The following is a 27,812-nucleotide window of genomic DNA, read 5'->3' on the forward strand; positions in this document are numbered from 1 at the left end:
TCTGTCTCCCTGAGGGGTCGGGCCGCTCCCGTTTCGGCCCCGAGGGTTGGGGCGCCCCGACCCCCTGTGGGTTTGGCGCCACGTGTGTGGGTTAGGTGAGCACAGCGGCGCTCACCTAACCGCGTTTATTGCGGGTTGGACGAGCGCCCCACGCCGCATTTAATGCAGCGCAGCACACTCGGTCCGTGACAGGTCACAGTGTGTGACCGGTCACAGACCGGTCAGATCGCGGGTTAGGTGGCAACAGGCGGCCTTTCGCACGCCTCGCCCCGTCCCGTCGGAATGATGAGAGCCTTCAGGCACTCGTCCCTAGCCGGAGCCGGCGTGGGAACTCCTGGAGTTGGCACGTCAGCCCCGGCCAGATACATTCCAGGCTTCATCGCAACCATTGCAAGGAAGTTATTGTATGAAGAAGGGCAGACGTGTAGCATGCTAAACTGACACGTGGTGGACAAGAATGACCGGTCTGTGACTGGTCTGACGCCGGTCGCGTCATCGGCAGACAACCGTGCTCCCACGATGCATCTGCCTCCGGTGGAGTGGAGGTAGGTATGACCCATCTCGTCGGATGGTCATTTGGATAGCGGCCATTGCAAATCTCCGCCCATTAATGAAGGGATGACAGGGTAGTCGCGAGTGACGGCGCTGAGCCTCACTCAAGGACAAGTTGTGATTTAGCTTCCAGGCGAAGGGGCAAGCCAAGTTTTGGTCAAGATAGGGTAGGTCCCCACCCAAAAGAAGAGTAGGTAGAAGTGGTGCATGTGGTATCCCCTTGAGATATAAAAGGAGGACCTTGCCCACCGAAGGGAGGGGACCGGAGCTCGGAGAGGAGAGAAAAAGAGGAAAAGAGTCTCTAGAGTTTGAACTCTCTTGCTCTCCAGCTCTTTGTAACTCCTTCACACACAGATCCACCTGAACACAGGAGTAGGGTATTACGCTTCTCAGCGGCCCGAACCTGTCTACATCGCCCGTGTCTCGTGCGTTTTGCTCTCTCGCGAACATTCCCCAGATCGATCGAGGACGAAGAACCTCACTTAGCGCCCCCGGCCGAACTGGCAAAGGGGGGCCTGCGCGGTCTCCCGGTGAGGAGCCCCACGCTCCGTCATCTGGCGTGTGTGAAGGAGTTACAAAGAGCTGGAGAGCAAGAGAGTTCAAACTCTAGAGACTCTTTTCCTCTTTTTCTCTCCTCCCCGAGCTCCGGTCCCCCAGAACACAGGAGTAGGGTATTACGCTTCTCAGCGGCCCGAACCTGTCTACATCGCCCGTGTCTCGTGCGTTTTGCTCTCTCGCGAACATTCCCCAGATCGATCGAGGGCGAAGAACCTCACTTAGCGCCCCCGGCCGAACCGGCAAAGAGGGGCCTGCGCGGTCTCCCGGTGAGGAGCCCCACGCTCCGTCAAACACCATTATCATATGCCCTATGATCTCTCATGCTCAAATTTTCAAAAGGCTATGAAGCATTCTCAATTCACGAACGCCGTACAATATATCCATATTAATTCGATCGATCTAATTAAGCATCTTCTTTGACACATAATTCAGCCCTCAAGTGCAGCACCCCATCGATGAAGAACACGCTGTCACCACCACCATCACCCATGAACGACGCCCATGGCATCCCAAGCAGATTCCGGTATCCACACGACTTCCCGGCGGCGAAGGTGTAGTGCCCCTTGTACATGCTGACGAACTCATCCCCTGACTGCTGCCTCGTCCTCGCGGCGAAGTCGTATTCCACGGTGACGCTCGCCGCCGGCGACGGCGAGCCCTCCTCTTCCTCCTCCTCGTCGTCGACCTCCATGGCGAGGAAGAGGCCGAAGCAGCGGAAGGTGTCCCGCTGGTCCATGTTGCAGCGCGCCGTGAGGTAGAACGGCCGCCCGGCGAGGCGGAGCGGCTGCGAGCGGAGCCGCCCCGACGGGAAGAGGCGGCCGCACTCCTCCCGCGTCAGGTCCATGTACGCCGCCACGCACCGGCGTTGCCGCGGCGACGGCGACGGCAACGAAGAATCCGGCGAAGTCACCTGCAGCGGGTGGGGCGGTGCGTCTTGTTGGCTGGAGGTATCATCCGCCACCGCCGTCGTCGTCTCCGACGAGGATGCGGTTTGGTCCTTGGACGCCATGGAGCTCAGCTCAGCGCTAGCTGAGCTCAGGTTGTCTGAGAATTTCAGGATGAGCTAGCTTGTGTAGCTTTGAGGAGTGACACCGCTTAGTTACAAAACAATGAAAGAAGTTTTCTCGCGAGACAGTAGTGCTGAAAGATGAATGTTAGATGTGCATTTTATAGTCAAAAGTTAACCGACTTGGGACTAGGACCAACACGTCACAGCTCACGTTATACTTGTGCAAGCCAGTCAAAATTGTTGACCATTTTTGCACCGACTTAAGTAAATTAGTCCCTCCTTAAGTATTATCCTTAACCGCCAACATTGATCAGGACTATATAAACTGATATACTCCCTCCATTTCACGATGTAAGTCATTCGAACATTTTCCACATTTATATTAACTGAATTCATTAACATCAATATCAATATGAATATAAAAATACTAAAATAACTTACATTGTGAAACGGAGGAAGCATTGTTTATCGGGGCTTTTAATTATTTGCCACTTTTAGATTTGGCAAATAACTATTTGCCACCCATATCTCAATGACATGTGGGTCCACATGTGTCTATGACATATGGGTCTAGTGATAAAAAATTAATTGCCACATCTAAATATGGCAAATGGTTAAATATCTCTTGTTTATCGATCTTTGGAGAAGGCACAGCATTGCAGTTTCTAAATAGAAGCTTGCAGTCCACGTGTACTTTCTACCTTAAAGCCCGTTTAAGGGTGCGTTCGAGCGCAGGAGAAAGAGAGAAATATCGTTTCATTTTCCGCGTGCACGTTTTCCGAACTACTAAACGGTGTGTTTTTTGTAAAAAATTTCTATAAGAAAGTTGTTTTAAAAAATCATATTAATCTATTTCTGAAGTTTAAAATAATTAATACTCAATTAATCATGTGCTAATAGCTCACCTCGTTTTGCGTATCTTCACAATCTCCCCAATCCCCTTCTTCTCAAGCACACCCACGTAACCTTAAATCAGCCCCGTCCAATAGAGACAGGAAATTGCTATGAAAATCAATAGAAACTTCAACTACCCAGATTACTATTATTATCTATTACTCTACAAATATAATAATAAAGCTAATCTCCAGATTACGAAATGAGCGCGAGATTAGCAAAGTAGCGCAGGCAGCTCAACAAAGTCAGACTTGCTCAGCCAGACGCATTTCATTGACATTGAGCCTCCTGGTTAAGAACCAAACTTTTTAAAATTTAACTAAATCTATAGGAAAAAAAATAACATCTAAAAGACCAAATTAGTTTCACTAAATCTAACATTAAATGTATTATTACATTTATTTTGTGTTGAAAATACTATTATGGCTTCCATCACTTAATGTCATTGACGATGTGGACCATTCAGCATAACTTTGATTAGAAGAATCACTTTTCACAGTTCGATAACAATGCGTTACATGTCATGATCCTCTTTTGATGTAAAAACAAAAGGGATTTTACTTGCCGTTTCCAAACTGTCTATTTAGGTTGCTCAAGTAGAAAACAACAGTAAGTCCGAATCACACAACATTTTTCACACTAATTTGGACACAGCAAGAACAGAGACGCTGTTAGTTAAACGCCGTCCACTATCTAGGGTTGTTTTATGGTTAATTCAGCTCTCAAGTGTAGTACCCCCTCGATGAAGAAGAGGCTGTCATCAGCCATGAACGATGACCATGGAATTGCAAATAGATTCCGGTATCCAACCGCCTTTCCACCGGTGAAGGTATAGTAGCCCTTGTACTTGCTGACAAACTCGCCTGATGGCCTTGTTCTTGCGGCAAACTCGTAATCTACAGTAACACTAGTCGAGCCTTTCTCTTGCATCCCTAGGAACAGACCAAAGCAATGGAATGCACTTTGCTGATCCATGTTACAGTGTGCTGAGAGAAAGAAGCCCTGCCCTGCGAGATGGAACGCTTGTGAGTATATCCGTCCAGATGGGAAAAGCCGACTGCACTCCTCACGCTTCAGATCCAAGTATGCTATACACTGTGGATATGGTCGATCAAATTCCACCACCTTAAGTGGACGATATTTGTAAGCTCGCTCAGCATATTTCCTACAAGTCAAAACATCTGCAGCAAGGGTACGCTGTCGATGTGGTGCATCAGCTTTGTATAGAAGTGCCTCGGTGACACATTTAGTTGCCTGTTCATGATCCAGATCATTGCATGCAAGGACCTTCCGCAGCTTTCTGCAGGTCATATGACAAAACCGAACCAGTGGCAACAAACGAGTACCCAAGATCTCTCGCCTCTCCTCCAGTTTTGGGTATTGAGAACGTGCCCACTTGATCACAAAATCATAGATGGCGTCCTCTGATGCCACCTGCAGATCATTACTCCATAGGATGGCTTCAATACCAGCCAGAGGAATATTCATCGCTTCATCTTGAAGCCTGAAAACAGGAAGTGTTCCTTCAGTGAATCATATTGTTTTCATAGCTTAGTTCTAGCTGCATTCAATAGAAAAATACTCACTTGGTCAAATCTTTGTACTTGTTGGCAAGGAATGCCTTGGCAGTGTCAGTCAGTGGCTGAACTGCAGCAGCCATTGAAATGCTCGAAGGAAGGTCTAGATAGAGCAGTGCAGATTCTGTAGTCATAGGCAAGCTTCTTAGTAATTGACTGCAATGCCTCATGCAAGAAACAACCTCGAATTTATCAGCAATCATCAAGATATCCAGCAGAAGGGTTGGCTGATTTGTTGTCAACTTTCCACTATACATAAAGCTCAAAAGCTCCATGAGGGCATTTTCCTCTGTTTCAGATAGACATACAATGATCAGATAAAAGCTATCTGTTTACAAGAAAATCAAATAGCAGAAAAATCTCCCTTATTCTCATTTGGAAAAGTTTCAAATGAAGCATACACTTCTTGATAATTCTTGAGAGATGATATAGGAAAATGCACAACATTGAATTCTAGAATATCAATTTGAATAAATATTCAGGACTATTAAATATCAGATCGATATAAGCTTTAAGTTCCACCAAAACTGATCATATCAGCAATATAAAGAAAAACGTTACAGACAGTCATAGGATAGTGCAGAAATTATAGTTTTTGTCAAACAGAAACAAACAATGAACAATGAACTACAGAATTACCTGAAGCAGTTATTCTAAGAGTAGCATGCCTCTGATCAGATTCTTTCATGCCATTTGAGAAAAGCTAACAAGAAGAGCACGATGATGTTGTTAGCTAGCTAGCTAGCAATACAAGTAGAGTAAATAATTAATGCATTTCAGGACAAAATTAGAATTACCTTATAAAAGAAAGGGCTTTCCGCAGCTAGAATTGCAGAACTGATGTAAATAGACTTTACTCTCAAGACTTGGGTACACTCCATACTCCAGGATGAATCGCAGCTGTCTCCATCCTCACCTGGCAAATAATAGTACAAATGAAATAAAACGGGAAATAGGAATAAAATGAAAGGGTGCACATCAGCATCCCAAGATGGATTTTTTTCTGATCTTAAGGCAGTGGAGAACGTGTTACTAGCAGAACAGCATTTGTACACTCTACGCAGGCAGCTTCGTATGATGCTTCAAGAAGATAAGGACAATCTTAATAAGTTTGCTAATCTACAAAAGCATCTAAGTTTTCCCATATATAGCATGTTTCCAAATTATTCCTAATTCACGGAATGAAGTTTGAAACATGCCCATAAACTTAAAATTTTACCCAATGACTGCCAAGTTCTGTACTGACAACAATAGGCTAAACAATGATTAACCTGAATCAACATCTGCCAACTAATAATCTCGGAAGTAATCGCTACCACACTAGCTATGAACTCTAAAAACATCTGCTATCAGCAATCAGTTAACATATATATCCAAAGTGTTGCGCGTTCAAAGTTTGGAGACTGATGTTGGGAGTTTCTGATCAATTACATGCCATTTCCTGAACCTGAAAAGCTCATTGTTTGAACATAATGGAAATCAAAATTTAGATTGCACTAACCATCTTGTCCAATATCTGGTGGAGATTCTTCTATCATAGCTACAGGTTCCTCATTATTTTCCTCATAGGTATCACATTCTTCTGCTTCAACTTTACAGGTTTCCAGATCCGTGTATTTTCCTGATTCTGGAACCATGAAATGGAAGAGCAAAGAAGTTGTTAGAAAAACAAGATCTACATTCTATTAACTGATGAGTGACATAGAAATCATAAACAATAATGAGACTATCACAAAATAAGAAGGAAGAGTGCAGTAGCATTAGACCATACTAACACAAAGAATTACAGACAAATCTCAAATGTGATGAAACAAGTTGGATACATGGATTGGAAGACATGAACTCGAACTATCAAAATGAACTATGTTAAGCATTCCACGTAACAGGGGAGATATGACAACTAACCACCTCTAGTGTTAGTAATAGACAGAACAGGGCAGCTTATGGTATGGAATTGAGCAGCAGGAGAGATAGGTTTTGGGGGCTGCAAATGAGCTGCAGCTAGCTAATTCATCTCTTTTATAGCTGAAAGAGCTACAGAACATCCCTTATGACTTTCTTGTTCCCTAAATAGAAGACCTAACTTATTGACTCAAACTAACAGCTGCAAAGATTATATTCACAATTCTCCCCATAATCCTTGAACATCAGATTTGGATTGATTTGGATCACTCCAATCCCAGCACTACGGATGTTCCGTATCTTTCTATTTCTGCTATAAATAAGAGAAGATGAATCAGCCAGCTTCGTAGCCCCAAAAACCTCTCTCTCTTGCTGCTCAAATTTATACCATAAGCTGCCCTGTTTTGTCTATTACTAACATCCATTCTAGTCAATAAAGGAACAAATAATCATCAGATGACACCTATGGCACAAAGAGAAACAAAAAATCAATGTGTTACATAGATAACATCCCCTTATTTCTCCTCAAGAACCTCTACTGATTTATGTCCATGTTCCCTCCGCTCCATTGATCCCTTTCAACCCTATTCTCTTTTCCCACTGTCAAATCAGGTTCCTTTTGGTATTATGATAATATCATTTGGTGCAACTAATTTTCTGTTTGGTTAACTGCTTTTATTTTAAGCTAAGCTTGGAAATGGAATAATTACCACATTCCTAACAAAATGGAACAAATGTGAAAGAAACAACAATTGGATAACAGAAGTTTTCCAATAGTAATTTAATTTCAGACAAGCCACAGTAATTATCTTAAATATGACGAGGAAGCACGACACAGCAACCACAAATTGACCCTCATGAACCATGTACATAGCAAACCAATCTGTATGACATGTGAAAATATCATTAGATCATTCCACACATGAAAATTCGTTGATGCCATTAGAATTAAGGTTTCTACAATTTGTACAAAGTGTTGATTCCCATTATTCATTGTATGAAGGTGACCAAAACCAAGTGTGAGATTAACACATAAGTAAGGATGGTGTCTAACAACTTGTTAAGGAGCATTCCATTCTGAACTCCAGAGGATCACATATTAGCGTTATTGCATTAGAACATTTCTTCAATAAGTAGAACCATAGAAGTCACACAAACTTCAAAACTTATAAACTTCACAAAGGAAATGGGAAGGTATCAGCAGCAGCTAGCTGTAACATGTCACTAAGAGAAATACTAGCAAGGTATGTTTGCTCCCAAGAGTTGAACATTTATTCAGTTGCAGTCCAAAATGTTCAGAATACATACAAGGAGTAGCATGCAATACCATCATAAATCGACTACAGACAACACACGAATATAGTCCAAAACTTGGACAAACTCTCTTAGAGCATCACCAATAGTCTCTCAAAATCAATCCATATCCCAAAATTTTGGGATTTTTGTTAAAAAAAAATCCAACAGTGCCCCAAAACAGAAAACCAAAAAAATGGAATCCCCATTACCCGAGATCTCGCTCTCCGGAAGTACCGCACCGCGCTTGCTCCCAATCGGCAGTGCGGGCGACCAAGAGCTATCCCGCGGAGGGGGAAGCAACTGTTTCTGTTGGTGGCCCACTTCTTTTTAGACTCAAATTTAGGATAACTCCTGACGAGAGATATTTTCATGCGTTATTAAATCCTAATTACGAAATCCCAAGAAGAGATTGAATCTTGGGTAACTCTTGGTGATGCTCTAAATTCCGGAACTAATGCCATATCCTCACCATGTCGATCAGGAAGCATATCTATTACACATCATTTACCTAAAATCAAATGCGACAGCTGAAAATTTTCAAAGAAAAAGTAAACCAGAACATCGAAATTCAAATTTTGATATTTGAGAGAGAGAAACAAAAAAAAAAAGGTAAAGTTGTTCCACCATCTCTCTCTCTCTCCCACCATGGAAACCTAACCAACGGCTTTTACTACCTAAAGTTCCAGCAGATAGTCAAATCAAATCATCGCGGAGAAAAGGAGGCACCACCGCCTCCACCCAACTCGCCAGAAATCGAGGGTTCCAATCCAACGAACGCCCCCCCAAAATCGAATCGAAATCGCTCACGAGCCCACCGAGGGTTGGACCGGGCAAGAAGAAGAGGAGGAGGAGGGAGGAATCCTCGCTCACCTTTCTCGCGGCGGAGCTCCTCCCGGCGTCGCTTCCGCTGGTGCGCCCAGTCGGCGAGCGAGGAGCACCCTTCCCCCGCGGCGCCCTTGGCCCCCGCCGCGTCGTCCCCGGCGACGATCTCGATCCGCAGCACCCGGTCGGAGAAGTTGACGGAGTTGAAGGCGAACGCGAAGCTCGGGCCTCGGCTCGCCCGCGAGAAGTCCGGGTCCATCCCCCCTCTCCTCCCCTTCCAATCAACCAAACCGCACTCGTGCGCCCGCGACCTCCTCTCCTCACCTCTCCACCTCCACCGCCACCGCCGCCTCCATCGCCGAAACCCTAACCCTAGCGAGAGCAGCAGCAGCAGCTTCCAGAAGGAGAAGGAGCCCGCGGAGGCGAGGAAGAAGAGGCGGAGGGGGGCGTGGTCGTAAATACGCGCGAACCCGAGGGGCCAATCTGCAAAAGCGGACGAATCGCAAAGACGAGACGACGAAGCGAGGGAAGGGAGCGACCACGAGCGGATTTATACCCGCACCCACTGGGCCCGGGCTGTCCGCGCGTGGGTCGCTGTCGGGGTGGGGCCCACGTGTCGGAGGGTGGGTAGATGGGCTGTGTTCGGTCGCTGCTCGCGGAAGAGGTTCCTGTGCCTTGCGTGCGTTTTCGTGCGAGAGGAGGGATTTGAATGCCACATCTTTTCCTTTTTTTTTAAAAAAAAAAGTCCAATTTTAGAGATTAATCTAGACTTGATGGGATTCATTTCTAAAATTAAGCTTTATGGGTTTAGATTTATGTGTCTAAGATTCATCGCTAGAATTGGATAGTGTTCAGATTTATTTTAATAATTGGACTTTTTTCTATAGAGGAAGTGTATGTCAATGTCAAAATTTGAATCTTAAACTTTAGTTTTAGAATTGATTTTGAAGCTTTTTTTTTATCGTAGCTTCCTTTTCAACATTGACGTCTACTCTCTCCGAATATGGAAACGCTTCTATCCAGATTCATTGTACTACAAAACGTCCCATCCAATTCTAGATTGTTTTTCTTTTTGCGGAGGGAGTAAGTTAGTAGGACCGTATACGTGAAAGTATTTTTATAAATTATATTTTATCACTAATATGTCGTTTGACGTTTTAATTAGTAAATTGGCCAACCGGCAGCCTGAAATCGCATTTGCACGTACGGCTGGTTTGATTTGAAGACGGTGTGTGAAATGAAGGGGGTAGGTGTCGGGTAAAGTGGGGGAGGGGTGTCACGGGGTTCATCACTGTGGAGTAAATGGGGAGGGTGAGAAATTGTGATCGGATCATGATTGTCAGTGCGTGTGTGTTTTTCTCCTTTGTCCTTCCGGGAAGCACATTTGTGAACATGGAGAGGCATGGCACAATTAGGACGCTCATGATTGAAAGTGCAGCGGACGACCATCTTTGTCATCTCATGGTCATGGCTTTTATGGCTCGTGGTCATAGTTTTAAGTTATCGGTGTTTAACCAGTTGGTAAGAAATTATTGGATGTTGTTGTTGTGATATAATTGGGTACGTTTGAAATTCAAGGTTCCGCGCATATATTTTTAAAATTAATAAACGGTGCATTTTTTTTAAAAAAAAGAAAGTTTTTTTTTAAAAAATCATATTAATCTATTTTCAAGGCTTTTAACTAATACTTAATTAATTATGTATCAATGAGCCACCCCATTTACCGTACGCGGGGGAAAGTTTCCCAACCTCTCCTCCCGAACACAGCTTTAGACAGTTCTTTGATTTATGAGCTATAAAGGAAAACGTCGGAATTACCCCTTAAACTTATGTACCTCAAATTACAAACCACACCCCCCCCAAAAAAAAAACCAAAAAAAAGCACACACCCTACTCAATCCGAAGTGGTCTTAATTCTATATGGTATACATGCGGCAGTTTAGTCAACAAATATATAGGGTGTGTTCGGCTGCGTTTGCAGCCCTGTTGGCAGCCCACTGCTACTTGCCTGCTGCAGCGCAGCGCTGTAACAGGCTGTGGAACAGGACCATATTTTTTAAAAATCGGTTAGGCCCACCTGTTAGTCTTCTCCCCTCTTCCTCGTCAAGCAATATCTAACAATGGTGAGGTGGGTCTCAGCCGCCACACCCCCAGCCCCTTCCTCACTTTTCCTAGCTCAACCTTGGCATGCAACCCTAATGATGGCAAGGCGAGACATGAACACAAGGAAGATCATGGAGATGAGCACTGGCTCAAGGTGTTTGTCGGTGGTGGACTAGCGGCTGCATACGTCGAGATCGGGTGACGGAGACCATATAGTTGAGTACATGTATGATTGGAGATGTCCTAGAAGGGGTGAATAAAAATCCTAAAAAGACTTGGCTCAAATTAAACTTAAATGTGGAAAAATAAAATCTACATAAGTGTGCCCAAGTTTTACACCCTAGTTGAAATCCTAACAATTTTAAAGCAAGCTACATATAGAAAGAAACAAGAATGCAAAGTAAAGAGAGGAGAGTGATACAAAGTGCAAACACAAGACATGTTGAGTTTTTTTCCCAAGGTATCGGAGATTCGGTAATCTCCACTAACCCTCGTTGGAGCACTCTATATAATAGTATAGCTCACTCCCATAGTCATAAAGTCCATGGCGTTCTCACCATGGTGGTTCTTCTCCGCTTAGAAGGTGAACCCCGAAACTTTCACAAACACACTGAGTCTCCCACAAACAAACTTCTTGAGAGATCACTGGATCGCCTCTAAGACCGGCTAGGCACGGCGAGTAGAAAAAGTTTTCACTTGAAGCCCTTAAGAACTAGACCCTTGGATGGTGCACCCTAACTCAATTCTACTACTATACTAGCAAAGATTGTCACAATTAGCTCAAGTAGTGCTCTCGGACTCTCGCTTCAATTGCTCGGCTCAATGGAGATCCAAAAGACATCAGAAAGTCTCAGGCAAGCGATATAAATAGCACCAACTGAGCTCACTAGCCATTTGTAGCCATTTGAAAGAAGCAGCCAAAACTACATGGAGTTAGATATAGTCTGGCACCACCTTGGAATGCCCAGCCATTTATAATTTTCCAACTGTAAAGTAGAAGGTAGTCATTGGGCCATAAAGCGTCGAAACAATCTGGCATCACTCGGATTGTCCAAGACCCCATTGTCCGCATGGTGCCAGAATATCCGTCATGTTCAAAAACCGGCGACCACCAACTATCAAATGAACAGGGTGGATTATTTGACGCATGTCAGACGATCCTGCAATTGCCAAATCAACATGGCATCAGATAATCCTGGAGCTATTCGACAGTCTGGCAAAGTCAACTCCAATGTCCGCCCAACACATGGTCACATTCTGACATTCTGACACCACACTGTAACAGCCCACCCTCCAAAACTACATAGCCCAACCCATCCGATGGGTGGGCCCACTTATACATACCACAATACTTACACTTTCATCATTGCTTCGTGTAAAATTGTTAACGCACGAGTGATATAGTTGAAGGGAAGATGGCTTATAAGTTGGTTCCACCTTACTAAACTAAACTAGTAAGGTGGTACTAAACATGCGTACAAAAGTTCTCAAGGACCACACATACCAAATCCTAATTGGGACAAGATGTCACAAACACCAGATTGTCCGCCCAAGTCAATTTAGCAACAAGGATGGTTGCTAGCTTCGACACCTGTCGCCTCCTCTCACGCGTCCCCGGGAGCCACATGTGCAAGTTTAGGCCAAATCCGCTTCAAACAGTGCTACGGGAGCGAGGTTATTCCACTGTTTTGAAAAATTGAGGGTGCCAAATGTCTAATTTTTTAGTTTTAAGGGTAATTCCTACTATCGTTATAGCCTATGGATGATTTGAACTTTTTTCCTTAAAGAAATATACAACTTTGTTTGCAATGCTCAATCCAAATAATGTTTGGAGTGTAAAAGGATGTGACAGTTCTAATCCCTATATCCTAGATAGTGTTTTCAAGTCTATTTCTTTTTTTATACCATTGATGAAAATTATGTGTGAAGGCTGTAAACATGTACTAGTACATGTTTAATCCATACTCTTTTAGTGGGGTGACGACAGTGAATCTGCAACAACCAAATATAAAATAGATAGCCACATAGAAAATCAAATTATGGTGAATATTACACAAGGCGATGACACGAAGAAAATATGGTGCCCTATACACAAGACGGACAAGCACTATCTGGAGACTTGTTTTGTCTTCAAAAAGGCACTCACGAAGCAACTGGCGTTGGAGAAAGGCAAGCGAGTACGTGTCGTCGAGAAGGCCGCCGAAGCGGCTACTCAGGATTCAGACTCAGCATACCCAGACTCCGACCTCCATGTTTCGCACATCTTCGGAGGTTCCACGGCGTACTCCTCAAAGCGAGAGTACAAGAAAGTGGAGCACGAAGTTTGTTCGATATGACAGGGGGCTGCGTCCAAGATTAAGTGGTCAGAGCAGAAGATCGAGTTCTCAGAAGCAGACCACCCCAAGACTACCGTTACTCCAGTGCGATATCCGATCGTGGTTGAGCCCACTATTCAGAATATCAAGGTCGCACGGGTTCTCATCGACGGCGGCAACTCCATCAACTTACTCTTCGCCAGTACCTTAGACGCGATGGGGATCCCACGAAGCGAGTTGACACCCACTGATCAACCCTTTCATGGAATCACTCCCGAGTCGCCGTCCAAGCCATTGGGCAAGATCACGCTACCCGTGACTTTCAGCTAAGCAAACAACTTCCGAATAGAACAGATCACCTTTGATGTCGCTGAGTTTGACACAACATATAATGCCATTATTGGGAGGACTGCACTCGCGAAGTTCATGGCCGCATCTCACTACGCGTATCAAGTGCTCAAGATACCTGGACCGAAGGGAACAATCACTATTCAGGGAAATGCGAAGCTGGCGGTGCAGTGCGACAAGCGGAGCCTCGACATGGTCGAGCACACTCCCAACCCACCCGCCACAGTTGAGCCGCCCAAGAAAGTAAGCAAAACCAACAAGACGCCGAAGCCAGACGGCGCAATCAAGATCATCCCGCTCTCCAGTGCCAACCCCGACAAGACCGTCAAGATCGGGGCATCACTGGATGAGAAATAGGAACTCGCGTTCATCACCTTCCTCTGCGACAATGCAGACGTGTTCGCTTGGCAGTCGTCCGACATGCCAGGAGTCCCCAAGGAGGTGATCGAGCACAAACTCATGGTGCAACCCGATGCCAAGCCAGTAAAACAAAACTGCGGAGATTTGCACCAGATCGAAAACAAGTCATACGAGAAGAACTCGACAAGCTTCTCAAAGCTGGCTTCATTAGAGAAGTTCTCCACCTAGAGTGGCTAGCCAACCCAGCCATGGTGCGCAAGGCCAACGGGAAGTGGAGGATTTGTGTCGACTTCACCGATCTCAACAAGGCATGTCCCAAGGATCACTTCCCTCTTCCTCGAATAGACCAATTGGTGGATTCAACAGCCAGTTGTGAGTTGTTAAGTTTTCTTGACGCTTACTCCGGCTACAACCAGATCAGCATGGCAAAAGAGGATGAGGAGAAGATAGCATTCATCACGCCGTTCGGTGTATTCTGCTACGTCAAGATGCCATTTGGACTGATAACCGCAGGAAACACTTTCCAGCGCACGGTTCAAGGGGCACTTAATGACCAGCTCGGACACAATGTCGAGGCCTACATCGACGACATTGTTGTCAAGACAAAGACAAGCGACTCATTGATCGATGACCTCCGGGAAACGTTCGACAACCTCCGACGATATCGCCTCACGCTCAGAGAAGTGCACGTTCGGAGTACCATCGGGCAAGCTCCTCGGATTCCTCGTCTCCGGAAGAGGGATCAAAGCAAATTCCGAGAAGATCAAGGCGATCGAGAACATGAAGTCAACCACAAGACTCAAGGAAGTCCAGAAGCTAATCGGATGCATGGCGGCACTGAGTAGGTTCGTCGCTAGTATGGGAGAGCGAGGACAACCTTTCTTCACCCTGTTGAAGAAACAAAACAAATTTGTGTGGACATAGGAAGCCGAAGATGCGTTCATCGCGCTCAAGTGCTACCTGTCAAATCCCCCTGTACCTGTTGCTCCCCAACCTAATGAAGAGTTATTCCTCTATATTGTTGCCACACCATATTCTGTGAGTACTGTCATTGTTGTCGAGAGAGAGAAGGTGCAAAGACCGGTTTACTACGTCAGTGAAGCTCTCCACGACGCGAAGACAAGATACACACAGATCCAAAAATTGCTTTATGCAATAATTATGACATCAAGAAAGCTACGCCACTACTTTCAAGCCCACAGAGTCACAGTTGTTTCCTCCTTCCCCCTTGGAGAAGTCGTGAGAAACAAAGATGTTGTCGGCCGCATTGCAAAATGGGTAGTCGAGCTAAGTCAGTTTGATGTCCACTTTGTGCCATGAACAACTATTAAGTCCCAAGTCCTCGCTGATTTTGTAGCCGACTGGACTATGCCTAAGAACAGGTCAGACAGTCAAACGGACAGCGAAACATGGACAATGGCGTTCGACGGCGCACTCAACAGCCAAGGAGCAGGGGCAGGGTTCATCTTGACATCACCTTCGGGAGATCAGTTCAAGCATGCAATTCACCTCAACTTTAGGGCGACCAGCAACACAACCGAGTACGAAGGACTACTTGCCAGGATAAGAGCAGCAGCCGCACTTGGAGTCAAGCGACTAATCGTGAAAGAGGATTCAGAACTAGTCGCGAACCGGGTGCACAAAGACTACAAGTGCTCTAGCCCCGAGTTATCCAAGTACCTCGCAGAAGTCAGGAAGCTGGAGAAGAGGTTTGATGGGATCGAGGTCCGACACATATACCGTAAGGACAACATCAACCAGACGACCTAGCATGGCGCGCGTCCTGATAAGAGCCACTCAAACCTGGCACTTTTTCTGGACATCCTGACAAAGCCATCGGTGAAAGAGGCAAGCGACGACGGTAGCACGGTTGTCCCCGACATCAGCTCGGGGGCTACAGAGGCGGAACACATCGTTACCGATGTCGAGACCACAGACGATTGGCAGACCCTGCTCACCAAGTTCTTGAGTAGCGACGAGTTTCCCGAAGACGATGCAGAAGCTGAGAAGATAACCCGACAAGCCAAGATCTATTGTATGATCGGCAACAATCTGTACAAAAAGGTGCCAAATGGAGTACTTCTCAAATGCATCTCGTCTGACGACGGCAAACATCTCCTCCTGGACATACATGAAGGGATCTACGGGTCACACGCCGGTGGACGGACATTGGTAGGAAGAGCTTTTCGACAAGGGTTTTTTTGGCCGACTGCGCTCAAAGACGCCTGCGACATGGTGCAGCGGTGTGAAGCCTGTCAATTTCACAGCAAACACACAAGACTACCAGCGCAAGCACTCCAGACTATCCCTCTTACTTGGCCATTCTCGTGCTGGGGGCTCGATATACTCGGACCATTCCCACGAGGACAGGGCAGCTACAAGTTCCTGTTCGTGGCCATCGACAAGTTCACCAAGTGGATTGAAGCGACGCCCACGGGGGAAATCAAGGCCGATAATGCCATCAAGTTTATCAAAGGGATATTCTGCAGATATGGATTGCCTCACCGCATCATAACAGACAACGGCTCCTAGTTCACCAGCACCGACTTCCAGGATAACTGCATTGGATTGGGAGTCAAGATTTGCTTCACCTCGGTTTCTCACTCCTAGAGCAATGGGCAAGTCGAAAGGGCAAACGGTATAGTGCTACAAGGGATCAAGACTCGCATCTACAACAGACTCATGTCACACGACAAGAAGTGGGTCGAAGAACTTCCCTCTGGTCTATGGGCTGTGTGTACCACACCGACAACATCCAATAAGGAGACACCCTTCTTCCTCGTGTATGGCTCAGAGGCTATGCTCCCCACAGAACTACGTCATCAGAGCACACGAGTACAGAAGTACGCCGACGAGGGGCAGGAGGAGCAGCGAAGCGACGATGTGAATCTACTCGAGGAACATCGAGAAAGAGTTGCCGTCAGAGCAGCCGGCTACTAGCAGGCCCTTCGTCGATATCACGAGAAGCGCATCAGAGCACGCACACTTTCGATCGGCGATTACGTCCTCCGACGGGTTCAAAGCCAAGCAGGGCACAACAAGCTCTCACCCAAGTGGGAAGGACCATACATGATCACGCAAGTCTTGCGGCCGGGCGCATTCAAGATTGCAGACGGCGATGGTCGCGAGTTAGCAAACTCCTGGAACATTGATCAATTACGTAAATTTTATGTATAAATCAATAGTATCCATATTTGTAAGATATCTTACGATTTCAGTAAAGTTGATTTCAGGTAAAGAATATCGTCAAAGCGTTCCTTCCCAACGATCCCTTACCACGACGACACCTAGAGTTGAAACCTATCCTCATGTCTCTTTACACCGCCCTGGCAAGGCCTCTGAGGAACCTAAGGGAACTTCGGCTAGGGACGCCCAGAGCGGATATGATCTTGTCAGATTATGCGGAGACAAATGACCATGTAAGATCTGGTCATGTAAGAGTTCTCACCGTGCGTATTAACCAAACCGTGTAATCAGAAATTGAGTTTTCCAACTTCACGGCTGGGGGCTAAGGTCAGCGCTTTTTCAACCAAGGCAGGTCAAGGGTCCAAGAGCCTTATCTCCCGAGAACAATTCTCTGACGACAAGGCTGGGGGCTAGGGAGAGTGTATGACTCAAGTGACTAATCGAAGTCGCAGAATGAGAAAACACTCATACACAATATACCCTGAGTAAGAAAACTTAGTTAGATAGATTTCATATCTATTTTACAAGGATTTCTCACAAGTCATGAATACTTCAAAGTATATTACATGATTCATTGAGATGTTTTTCTACAGGATACAAAAGCTACCAGGACGGCCAACGCCAATCCATGGAGCAGAAAACCTTCTCGGCAAGCGGCGCCATCGACTGCGCAAGACCGTCGATCTCCGCGGATGTCCTCCGAGAACGAGAGAACCCTTCGCGAAGGAACTCGAGGTGCAGCTGTGGGCGGTGATCTCGGATGCAAGCCAGCACATGTCCCCTTGTGTAGCGGCTCGCTCGACGACACTCCTGCTTCAGGGCCTCGTCGATGCGCTTGCCAATCCCTTCGAGCTGTGCGCAGGCCCCCTTCATCCTCGAGATATAACCAGTAGCGGACTCCTTGGGATCTCCGCGGGGAACTCGGAGCTCTATGCAAACTTCCGACATGGCCGTGCAGCAACTCTTAAGGTACGAGTTGAACCACACCTCGTGACCTCGGAGAGTTTCCACGGCCTGGTCCTTGTTCGCCTCCACGATGGTCCTTTCGAGTTCGGCCACCTCGAGTTTCGTCTTCCAATACTAGATTCGACGATCTCGGTCAGCCAACGCGTTCTCGAAATCTGCCCAACACGGAAAGGACTAAGTCAAGCTACTCTTCTCTTTCGAGAACACAGCTAATTAAGTCAATCCGAACACGAGGAGCGAAGGAAATCAAGACACAAACCTAAGGACGTCATCTTCATGTTCGTCTCCACGATGGGCTTTGACCGATTTCCACCTCCGGCACGTGCGGCTCAAGCGTGAGCGCCGGAACGACTAACCGGTGTATCGGGCTGCCCGCGTTGCTGGACATTCTCGACATCAACATATCTACATTGACAAAGGTACTCGGGATCACATGCTAAGGAAACAAGGGAAACAATTGTTTAGATAAAAGCAGTTCGGACCCACAAAAAGTTTTACAGCATGTAGATTAAGGAGTATAGAGGAAAATGAAAATCCTACTCTTCAAGAAGGGGGGAGGACGGACTCCCCCAAGTCATCGACTTCCTCCATCGTGTCCTTACGCGCGTCATCGGTGGCCCCCCGATCCAAAGCCTCTTTAAGGTCTAAGTCGGGATGCGCCGGCCTCATACACGCGAGAACATGGCACGCCCCGGTGTAGATGCCGTTAGACGTCTCCTCGCCAATCCTGGCCGTGTGGCTGGAGGGGGTCGCCTCCATCGCCCGCTTGAAGGATGTGCTCCATCTCAACCTGGAGCTCCCCCCAGGTGAGGGCGTTGGCGGACGGAGGCCAGATGGGCACGAGGCGAGCGATAGGACTACGTGGCGCCGCCTCCTGGTCCTTAGTAGCGGCCACGACTTCCGTCGAGGTTGCCGCAGGGGACACAGTAGAAGCAGCATCAGCTCCACTGTGCGCTGCTTTTGCACGCACCATCCTGCAAGATTTTTCTCTTCTCCATGAGGCTAGGTGATCAAAACTTTGAGAATGAAAAAACCTCAAAAGCATTTACTTACTTCTCGCCGACCGTCACCAACCTCTGCTTTCGCTGAGGTGGTGGAGACGCACCCAAGTCCTGAGTAAGATGATATGATGTGAGATTAAGTCATTTCGACTACGCACTCAAGGACGAAAGAGAAGCTTACCGTGGGCTCGTCGCCTTCCGGCGAGTCCCGAGCACGAAGGAGAACATTGCTGCCACTTGTGGTGGTAGCAACAGCGTCTGATGCCTCCTTGGCGATGCCCTCCTTCAATGACGTCGCCGCCTGGTGATCCACGAGTGGTCTGATGGCATCCGTCAAAGGGAGAGCCTGCACAACGTGAAGTCACAACGCGATCTTGAGAAGAAAGATGTAAAGGAATCATCGAGTACACTCATGTTAATCGCGGCGGCGTGTTCGGCCGAGTCCTTGTCTCAGAGTGAGACAGGAATGTCGTCTGCCTCCGAAGGGGTGCTGATCATTATCTGGCCGACGCGCGCCCTACAGTGTCATTGTCCAGACCTGTAAATCGAGAACGAGAACTCGATAAGTTAGAAGAAACAGATGCACTTGCAACAAAATTAGAAATGCATGGATAAATACCCCGAGGAGAGACACGGGTCACGTCATCTGGCCTAGAGTAAGCGAAGGCCGGATGGGCGCGGGCCTGTAGCGGTTGAATCCGTTGACCTGCGAAGTCGGCAGCGACTTCATATCCCGACAACCCCCGTTTTCGGAGATCATCGATGATGTCGATAAAGGATTGGAGGGAGCAAGTTAGGGCGGGTTTAGCAGTCCACTCTAGGATCTTTTCTGGCTTGTCCTTAGGAATAACAAGAACGGGGTCCGAGTTCTCTATCTGGAGATAGAACCATTCCACCACTTGCTGCGAGAAGTGGGGCACTAGAAGGGGATGTAACGCGACTTCAGGCCATCCCGAAGTCGGAATCTGACACATCCAGATACCCTGTTGGATTCCATCCAACGCAGCTCGTAATAAAAATGGAAGAGGTCAAGGAAAGGCACTACCCTAATGTAGGCCTTGCAAAGATGAGAGAAGATGCTTAGAAAGGCGATGGAGTTGGGGTTCAAGTGAAGCAAAGAAAGGCCGTAGAAATTCAAGACAAGAAGAAGAAACTCGGAAGGCGGAGGAAGAAAACCGCAAGAAACGTAATCTTCAACTACAACCATGCGGCCCAAGATGGGTTCAGATTCTGTACCTCCAGCCTCCCTCTGCATGGTCCCGCGACCGGGGAGGGCACCATCGTCCTGCAGCTTCTTCATGGATGCGCTGTTCGAGGAAGACTTCTCAAGGTCCATTGCCGCTGGAGGATCGCCGGAGAACAGGATGAAGGAAGTGAGCTAGGGTTTTTTTTGCGGGGAGCGAAGAAGACGAAGAGCGCTAGAGGGCAGGAGAGTTTTTTGGCAAACGGACTTCAAATGGATCCCCAAAATCCCTTTAAATAAACATGTTTCCAATGGTGCGTATTCCAAGGAAAGGAGAGAGATTGCCGCCGGAAAATTCTGGGTCCGTTGCGTGCGGTAGTTTTTCAGACTTCAATTTAAATTCACTCATGACCGTTGAACTTCACGCGGTGTTGTCGATGGCTCTTTGTCTCTACAGTTTTCACAACGAGATCGACTAGATGAGAGCGACAACAATTCCGACATCAGAAGTAGCGATCGATAACTTGAGCTCATTTAAGCAGAAGTCGGGGGCTACTATCAGGGTTACGGATAAGGTATACCCTATATCCTTGGATGTACGTTGTATAATGATACGGTATACCCGCGCGTATACGGATAGTTTCCGTATACATTAAGGGAATCTATCACGTGATAGGGATGGTATCTACGGATGGAATGAGTTCTACTCGGACAAGACTGGATCTTTGCCATATCATGAGGGGCCTGATATCTTCAAGTCCTACTTGGAGATCAACTGACCCGCGGTATATAAGGGACCCCCTGGGTAGGACCTAAGGTATCGAATATCACCGCCAACACACCCACCACAGCCTACGGAGCTAGAGCGTGCACGAGCCAAGTCGCCAGGAGATGTAGTCGGATGTCACGCCTGGAAGCTTCTCCTTTCCGTTGCTTTAAAAAAAATTGTTAAATAAATCGACCGGAGAAAATGGTTTGAATTACCCTAGAGCTAATTCCCTAATTAATAAATGCAATTAACAATCGGAAATAGCGTGGTGGAATTTTTCTTGAGTTCCCCATGCCCTAATGCATTAACAAGATCTTTAGCGGAATTTTCAGAGCCTTGGAAATAATTTTAACCAATTAAAAATGAGCAAGTGCAATATTTAAATCTCAGGGAAATTCCTTTTTCCTTTTCTTTTTTTCTTTCCCTTCTTTTTTTTCCTTGTTGGGCCGTCGGCCCAACCTCCCTCCCGCGCGCCCCCTTTATTGGGCTGGCCCGCTCCCCCTTCCCCTTTCCGAAGTCCTCCCTCCCTCCCTCTCTCCTTCGGGCGCCGACAGGTGGGGCCCACCTGTCGGTCGTCCCTAACCTCCCGCCGCCTAGTTCCCTCCCCCCAAGTCGGCAACCGCCGCCGCTCCCACGTCGCCGTCCGCGTCTCCTGTGCCCACTCCGCGTCCACGCGCCGCACCCACGTCATCGTCCGCCGCTCCCCCGCGTCTCCCGCCCCGCGCACGCGGACGAAGTGGGCGGGATTCATTTCGAATCCAACCCCTCTCTCTCTCTCTCTCTCTCCGCCCCCACGTCGCCGGCCAAATAGGAGGCTTTCCCGGCCGTTTCCACCCGTCCCGCACCTATAAATCGCTCCCCCGAGCCTCCTCTCCCTCTTTCCGCTCTTGCTGCCCTCTCCCGTGCGTCCTACCGAGCTCGCGCCGCTCGCCGCCAGCAGCGCCGCTTGCCACCGCCACCGCTAGAGCCGCCGCCGCGCCGCGCCATCGCCTCCGTCGCGCTCACCGAGCCCGTCCGCACCTCGGCCGCCGCTTGGTTGCCGCCGAACGACGCCGGAGACCTCTTCTCCTCGCGCGCCGATGAGATTTTCTCTCCCCTCCATCTCCAGCCGGCAATTCAAGCCGCCGTGGTCGTCGCCTCCTCTCCTAATCCTTTCCCTCCTCTCCTCTAGGTGTTGCTGCCACCCGTCCGCTCCTCCGCTCGCCGGTCATCGGCGCTGCCTTCATCCTTCGCACCGGCCGCCGTGCTCGCCGGTGAGGAACCCCCTCTCTTCCTCCCACTTATCTCTCCCGCCGCCGCTGCGCCGCTGCCGCTTCGGCCGTGCGCCGCCGCGTTCGCGTCGCTCGCCGCCGCCCTCCCACGCCGCCGCTTGCCGTCGCCGGCGGTAGCACGCCGCCGCCGCTCGACATGGCCGGCCGGCCGGCTTTGTGCCAAGCCGAGCCGTGCCTAGCCGCCACCGCGCCGTCCGATCGGCCCTCAGGCCGATCCGGACAGTTGGTCCCGTGGACCGGCGGTGGACCACCCGCGTGGTCCCGGTCCACGGTAGACCGGCCTCCCTTTGTGCCGCTGACATGCGGGCCCCGCTTGCCGGCGCCACCCCCTCCCTTGATGACGTCAGCAATGGGTAATATTGCGTAATAAATTGATTAAGGACTTTTCTTTACTAGTAAAAACACACTTTATCTTCTAAAATTCATAATTAATTCATCCGAGCTCCGTTTAAGCCCATTCAAGTCTCATTAAATCAACAAAAATGCAAATAATCCACTAAAAATGGTTTTGTTCTCTGTTTCAGTAGTCTTATAGCATGTTTTGCTTGTGTGCTTTGTTTGTCGTGTAGATTTCGGCCGTTTCGTCGATCTGCGGTTTCTCGAAGATGATGCTGAGAGCTCATCAGTGCGAGAGCAAGGCAAGTCATGCATTACAATTGATCATATTATACCCAATTTACAAATATCCCGCATTTCTATTAAATGTTGCATTCTTTTACAATGTCATGTGGGATGGGTCCTATTACTCAGCCTATTTTGTTTACCATATGCCATTGATAACTTGGGTATCAAAATGACTATATGTTGGGTTAGGAAAATGCTTAGCCATGCCTAGTTCAACTAGTACACAAATGGGGATCACATTATTACATAGACTTTGACTATGAGCATAGTTTTGGGTTGGTGCCACCGCAATGGTGTTAGTTAATTAAAATACACCGGATGGTGGGCCGTGGGTGTATGGTTTTGCTGGTTGCACCCATGGCAATTAAGGACTGGTTCACGGGAACCCTGGGAGACTTACCGTGCTTACCACAAGCGGGAGTGGGTAACTGCTTGATCTGAAGTATAGCTCGACCCTTTCCTAGGCACCGGTGGCGAGGGTGGGCGTGATGGAGTTGGGTCGGCCGGGGTGTCCGGTTGTCCAGCTGCCGGATTCACCGCGGCGCAAGAGGGGACCGCCCACTGCCTTTTGAGGGGTGGGGGTGAAACCTTAGCGTGGTGTGGATGGTTAGGAGAGGGTTATGCGGAGGGTCTTGTCACGATTTCCCCCTTTGCAGTATCATGGTGATACTTCAGGGCATGGCGACATGTGTGGAATCGTGTCTTGTGGGTACAGTTGTACACCTCTGGCCAGAGTAAAACTATTCGAATAGCCGCGCCCGCGGTTATGGGCGATCAACCAGATTCACCGTGATTAGTCTCACCCCTAGTTTAGTTTAATGAACTGGTGTAGTTCAGGTGGTTGGTTGGGCCTGTTGCAACGTGGTGTAACGTTGGATAGTGATTGGTTAATATTGATTAATTACTACAATTGTTTTACTGTTTTCAACTACTGCTTTTAAATGCCTGCTTTATTGCAAAAGAACCCCTAGCCTCCTTTGGTTATATCCTACATCATACCTCCCCTTCCGGTATGACTTGCTGAGTACAGTGGGTAGTACTCAGTCTTGCTCTCTTTTCCCCCATACCAGAGCTGAAGATCTTCCTAGTGGGAGCTGTCCTGCCGAAGTTGGTTTTGTCGCTGCCGTCAAGGGATGCCTGTGGAGTGGAGTCGCCCCGCTGCTGAAGTCAAGCTTCCCGGTTTAGCTTGCTTTTATCTTTTCCGCTGCATTTGTAATCTTTTCTATTTTTGTAAGACGTGGATCTGTATGTCAACAATTGTCGTTTGTGTACCCTGGCTGGTCCTGGACAGGGATTTAATGCACATTCAGCTTAGAAATTCCGGTTCAAGAATTTCTGGGCGTGACAAGTTGGTATCAGAGCCGACCTTGACCGTAGGACAAGCCAACTGGTAACCTAAGAGCCCTCTGAACCCCTTTTTCATCTGCATATGCTCTTTGCACTTGGATTTGTTTCGGGAAAATTTGGGGTTTTGCCTCTTTGGTTTGCGGGAAAAATCTTGGTCGTTCATTTGGAACGGATCTTTAAAATTAGCTTAGTCTAGGGTTTAAAAAAATGTATTTGGGGTTTATTCGACAATCAGTCGGGAATCTATTGGGTGATATGCACTAAGTCTTGTCTATGTTTGATGGGGCAATTTTATGCGCATCATTTTCCATGCATCTATTTTATGTATTAAGTTATTGTTTAGTTAGTTGCATTAGTGTCTTTATCTGGGTTCATGAAAAATGTTCTATGCATAAAAATCACCATGCTTAGTTATTTATTTGAGTCATTTGTTGCTTTGTTTATTTGGATTTGAGCATGCATTGGTTCCTATCCCTTGTCCATCTTTAGATGTTAGACCTGTTCCCCGATTGCAAGCGTCGTTCCGAGCTTCAGAGTCGCTACCCTTAGGTTTATCGTCTTTCTTAGTTTGTTGCTTGCTAGTTTCCGTGTTTTAGGTTGTTGCTTGTGGGTTAGTCGGCGGTCGATATCATGTGTCAATGGTATGGCTGCCTTCATTAGGAGTTGCGTGCCTCTTTTTCAGTGTTTTAATCAAGATTAAGATAATTGCACGTAAATTTATAAGAAAGATTAGTTTCTAAGCCCCCTGTTTTTCTTCCTTTTCTCATATTTCTACCTATCCCCCTTCAGATGATGAAGACAAGGAATGGTTCCCATGTCTCCAACGACGCTAGTGGCAGCGAAGAGCAGATCAATGGAGCACGTGCCAGCGATGCATCGGACAACAGTCCGTCTCCACCGCCCGAGAACCCAACAATTGCTCAGGTGTTGGACAATCAGACTCAGATGATGACAATGATAATGCAACAGATGCAACAATAGTACCATCAGGTGTTGCAGTAGGTGCAGCAGCAAGCACAACAGCAGCAGCAGAACCTGCAGTTTGGTCTTCCACCTCCCCAGTCCAAACTGTTGAAGTTTCTTCGTGTCAAGCCGCCCACTTTCTCAAGCACCACCAACCCAATCGAGGCCAATGACTGGCTTCATGCTATTGAGAAGAAGCTGAACCTTTTGCAATGCAACGAGCAAGAGAAGGTTGCTTTTGCTATACACCAGCTGCACGGTCCCGCTTCTGTTTGGTGGGACAACTACATGGTAACCCGTCCAGCTGGGACAGAAGTTACCTGGTCAGAGTTTTGTCAAAGTTTCAATAAGGCACAGGATCCCGAGGAAATTGTGGCACAAAAGAAGAGAGAGTTCTGTTCTTTACGGCAAGGAACTAGGACAGTTATAGAGTATCTGCACGAATTCAACCGCCTCGCGCGCTACGCTCATGAGGACGTGCGCACCGATGTCGAGAGGCAGGAGAAGTTTTTGTCTGGTCTTGATGACGAATTGACCAACCAGTTGATCTCCAGAGATTATGAGGACTTCGAGAAGCTGGTGGACAAAGCTATCCGTCAAGAGGAGCAGTGTAACAAAATGAACCGAAAAAGGAAGGCATCTCCATTCAGAACTTTCCAGGGGAACAGTCAGAAGCCTCGCTTCATGACGGGACATCAGGGTGGACCTTCCACCATGATTATTCGGCAGCACCGTCCTTACCACCTGGGTAATTTCAACAAGAACAACAACAGTGGCATTCACAGCAACAATGACCAGCACAGCCTCGACCCGACTCCAAGTCCACTAATGATTCCAGCTCAGTCAGTTCAGCCAGCTCTGCCAGAACAGCCCAAGAAGTTTGGAGAAAAACCCGACCTCTGCTTCAATTGTAACGAGCTTGGACACACTGTTGGTAAGTGCCCAAAGCCACGACGTGCCGGACCCAAGTTTGTGCAGGCCCGTGTCAATCATGCGTCTGCAGAGGAGGCGAAGTCAGCACCAGAGGTTATATTGGGCACATTTTCTGTCAACTCGACACCGGCAGTAATATTGTTTGATTCTGATGCAACTCATTCCTTCATTTCCAAGCATTTTGCTGGTGCGCATGGGTTATCTTTAGTGAAGCTTAAGATACCAATGCGAGTTCATACTCCTGGAGGTGGCATGTCCACAACTCACTACTGCCCATCAGTGACAGTTGAAATTCAAGGGTTGATTTTTCCAGCCAACCTCATTCTTCTCGAGTCCAAGGACCTTGATGTCATTCTTGGAATGGATTGGTTGACACGGCACAGAGGAGTGATTGATTGCGCTAGCCACACCATCAAGTTGACCAATGCGAAAGGAGAAGTGGTAACCTTCCAGTCTCTAGTGCCGCAGAAGCCAGGGATCAGTTTAAACCCGGCTGCTGGTGAAGAACAAGAGGTAACAGTGGAGAAAACCGGTAAGAAGTTGGAGGATATTCCCATAGTTAGAGAGTATCCAGAGGTTTTTCCGAATGATCTGACAACAATGCCACCAAAAAGGGATATCGAGTTCCGGATTGACTTGGTACCTGGAACTGCACAGATCCACAAGAGGCCTTACAGAATGGGAGCCAACGAGTTGGTGGAAGTCAAGAAGCAAGTTGATGAACAGCTATAGAAGGGATACATTCGCCCGAGCACGTCACCTTGGGGTGCTCCGGTTATCTTTGTGGAAAAGAAAGACAAAACAAAGAGGATGTGTGTCGACTACCGTGCACTCAATGAGGTCACTATTAAGAACAAGTATCCGTTGCCAAGAATTGATGATCTGTTCGATCAGTTGAAAGGAGCTACTGTGTTCTCTAAGATAGAACAGCGATCAGGCTATCACCAGTTGAAGATCCATGAAGAGGACATTCCAAAGACAACATTCATCACTCGGTATGGGTTGTTCGAATGCACAGTTATGTCTTTCGGACTCACCAATGCACCTGCCTTCTTCATGAATTTGATGAACAAGGTGTTTATGGAATTTCTAGACATGTTTGTCGTGGTTTTCATCGATGACATACTGATCTACTCCAAGTCCGAGGAAGAACATGAGCAGCATCTTCGATTGGTACTTGAAAAGTTAAAGGAGCACATGTGGAGTCAGTTACCAAGTGGACCCCACCAAGGACAGTCACTCAGATCCGAAGTTTTCTGCGACTCGCGGGTTATTACCGCCGGTTCATTGAGAACTTCTCTAAAATTGCCAAGCCAATGACCCAGATATTGAAGAAGGAAGAAAAGTTTATCTGGTCTGCTGAATGCAACAGGAGTTTTGAAGAACTTAGACGACGGTTGGTGTCTGCACCTGTTTTGATTCTACCCGATCAGACGAAAGATTTCCAGGTCTATTGTGATGCATCTCGCCAAGGGTTAGGGTGTGTGTTGATGCAAGATGGCAAAGTGGTTTCTTATGCTTCACGGCAGTTGCGTCCTCATGAAGGCAACTACCTGACCCACGATCTGGAATTGGCCGCAGTTGTTCATGCTTTAAAGATTTGGCGGCACTATCTCATCGGTAATCGCTGTGAGGTATATACAGATCATAAAAGTCTAAAGTACATCTTCACTCAACCTGATTTGAATCTCCGACAGCGAAGATGGTTGGAGCTAATTAAAGATTATGATATGGGAATACACTACCATCCCAGCAAGGCTAATGTGGTTGCAGATGCCTTGAGCAGGAAGAGTTACTGCAACGTCGCATGGGTAGAGGAACTATGCTGTGAGG

General features: G+C 47.4%; 4 protein-coding genes across 4 annotated transcripts; 2 read left to right on the plus strand and 2 right to left on the minus strand.

Moving 5' to 3' along the window:
• Nucleotides 1-1,439: 1,439 nt before the first annotated feature.
• On the minus strand, nt 1,440-2,252 carry LOC4341136 (BTB/POZ domain-containing protein POB1). The gene has a single exon (XM_015787223.3). It carries the CDS (start codon nt 2,117-2,119, stop codon nt 1,514-1,516), a length of 606 nt encoding a protein of 201 aa, XP_015642709.1. The 5' UTR covers nt 2,120-2,252; the 3' UTR covers nt 1,440-1,513.
• A 1,206-nt stretch (nt 2,253-3,458) lies between these two features.
• LOC4341137 (BTB/POZ domain-containing protein POB1) lies at nt 3,459-9,133 on the minus strand. The gene is made up of 6 exons (XM_015788646.3): nt 8,659-9,133; nt 6,092-6,217; nt 5,388-5,506; nt 5,230-5,293; nt 4,600-4,879; nt 3,459-4,517 (listed from the first exon to the last, which is right to left on the minus strand). Exons 1-6 carry the CDS (start codon nt 8,867-8,869, stop codon nt 3,707-3,709), a joined length of 1,611 nt encoding a protein of 536 aa, XP_015644132.1. The 5' UTR covers nt 8,870-9,133; the 3' UTR covers nt 3,459-3,706.
• Nucleotides 9,134-15,152: 6,019 nt separating this feature from the next.
• LOC136357016 (uncharacterized) lies at nt 15,153-16,268 on the plus strand. The gene is made up of 2 exons (XM_066311739.1): nt 15,153-15,461; nt 15,570-16,268. The coding sequence occupies exons 1-2, from the start codon at nt 15,153-15,155 to the stop codon at nt 16,266-16,268; spliced, it is 1,008 nt and encodes a 335-aa protein (XP_066167836.1).
• Nucleotides 16,269-24,875: 8,607 nt separating this feature from the next.
• LOC136357017 (uncharacterized) lies at nt 24,876-26,711 on the plus strand. The gene is made up of 4 exons (XM_066311740.1): nt 24,876-25,007; nt 25,086-25,980; nt 26,413-26,492; nt 26,637-26,711. Exons 1-4 carry the CDS (start codon nt 24,876-24,878, stop codon nt 26,709-26,711), a joined length of 1,182 nt encoding a protein of 393 aa, XP_066167837.1.
• The last annotated feature ends 1,101 nt before the right edge of the window (nt 26,712-27,812 follow it).

The sequence above is a fragment of the Oryza sativa genome, chromosome 6, assembly GCF_034140825.1.
Source record: "Oryza sativa Japonica Group chromosome 6, ASM3414082v1".
NCBI lineage: Eukaryota > Viridiplantae > Streptophyta > Magnoliopsida > Poales > Poaceae > Oryza > Oryza sativa.

Bases quoted from the DNA above. Each gene is read 5' to 3' on its own strand.
- LOC136357017 (XM_066311740.1), top strand. From the start codon at position 24,876: ATGAAGACAAGGAATGGTTCCCATGTCTCCAACGACGCTAGTGGCAGC. The intron at 25,008-25,085 runs GTGTTGGACAAT...GTGTTGCAGTAG, and splicing joins AGAACCCAACAATTGCTCAG to GTGCAGCAGCAAGCACAACA. The intron at 25,981-26,412 runs GTAAGTGCCCAA...CCAATGCGAAAG, and splicing joins CGAGCTTGGACACACTGTTG to GAGAAGTGGTAACCTTCCAG.
- LOC136357016 (XM_066311739.1), top strand. From the start codon at position 15,153: ATGGCGTTCGACGGCGCACTCAACAGCCAAGGAGCAGGGGCAGGGTTC. The intron at 15,462-15,569 runs GTCCGACACATA...ATCCTGACAAAG, and splicing joins AGAGGTTTGATGGGATCGAG to CCATCGGTGAAAGAGGCAAG.
- LOC4341136 (XM_015787223.3), bottom strand. From the start codon at position 2,119: ATGGCGTCCAAGGACCAAACCGCATCCTCGTCGGAGACGACGACGGCG.
- LOC4341137 (XM_015788646.3), bottom strand. From the start codon at position 8,869: ATGGACCCGGACTTCTCGCGGGCGAGCCGAGGCCCGAGCTTCGCGTTC. The intron at 5,507-6,091 runs GTTAGTGCAATC...ATTATTTGCCAG, and splicing joins ACCAGATATTGGACAAGATG to GTGAGGATGGAGACAGCTGC. The intron at 5,294-5,387 runs GTAATTCTAATT...TCTTCTTGTTAG, and splicing joins AAAGCCCTTTCTTTTATAAG to CTTTTCTCAAATGGCATGAA.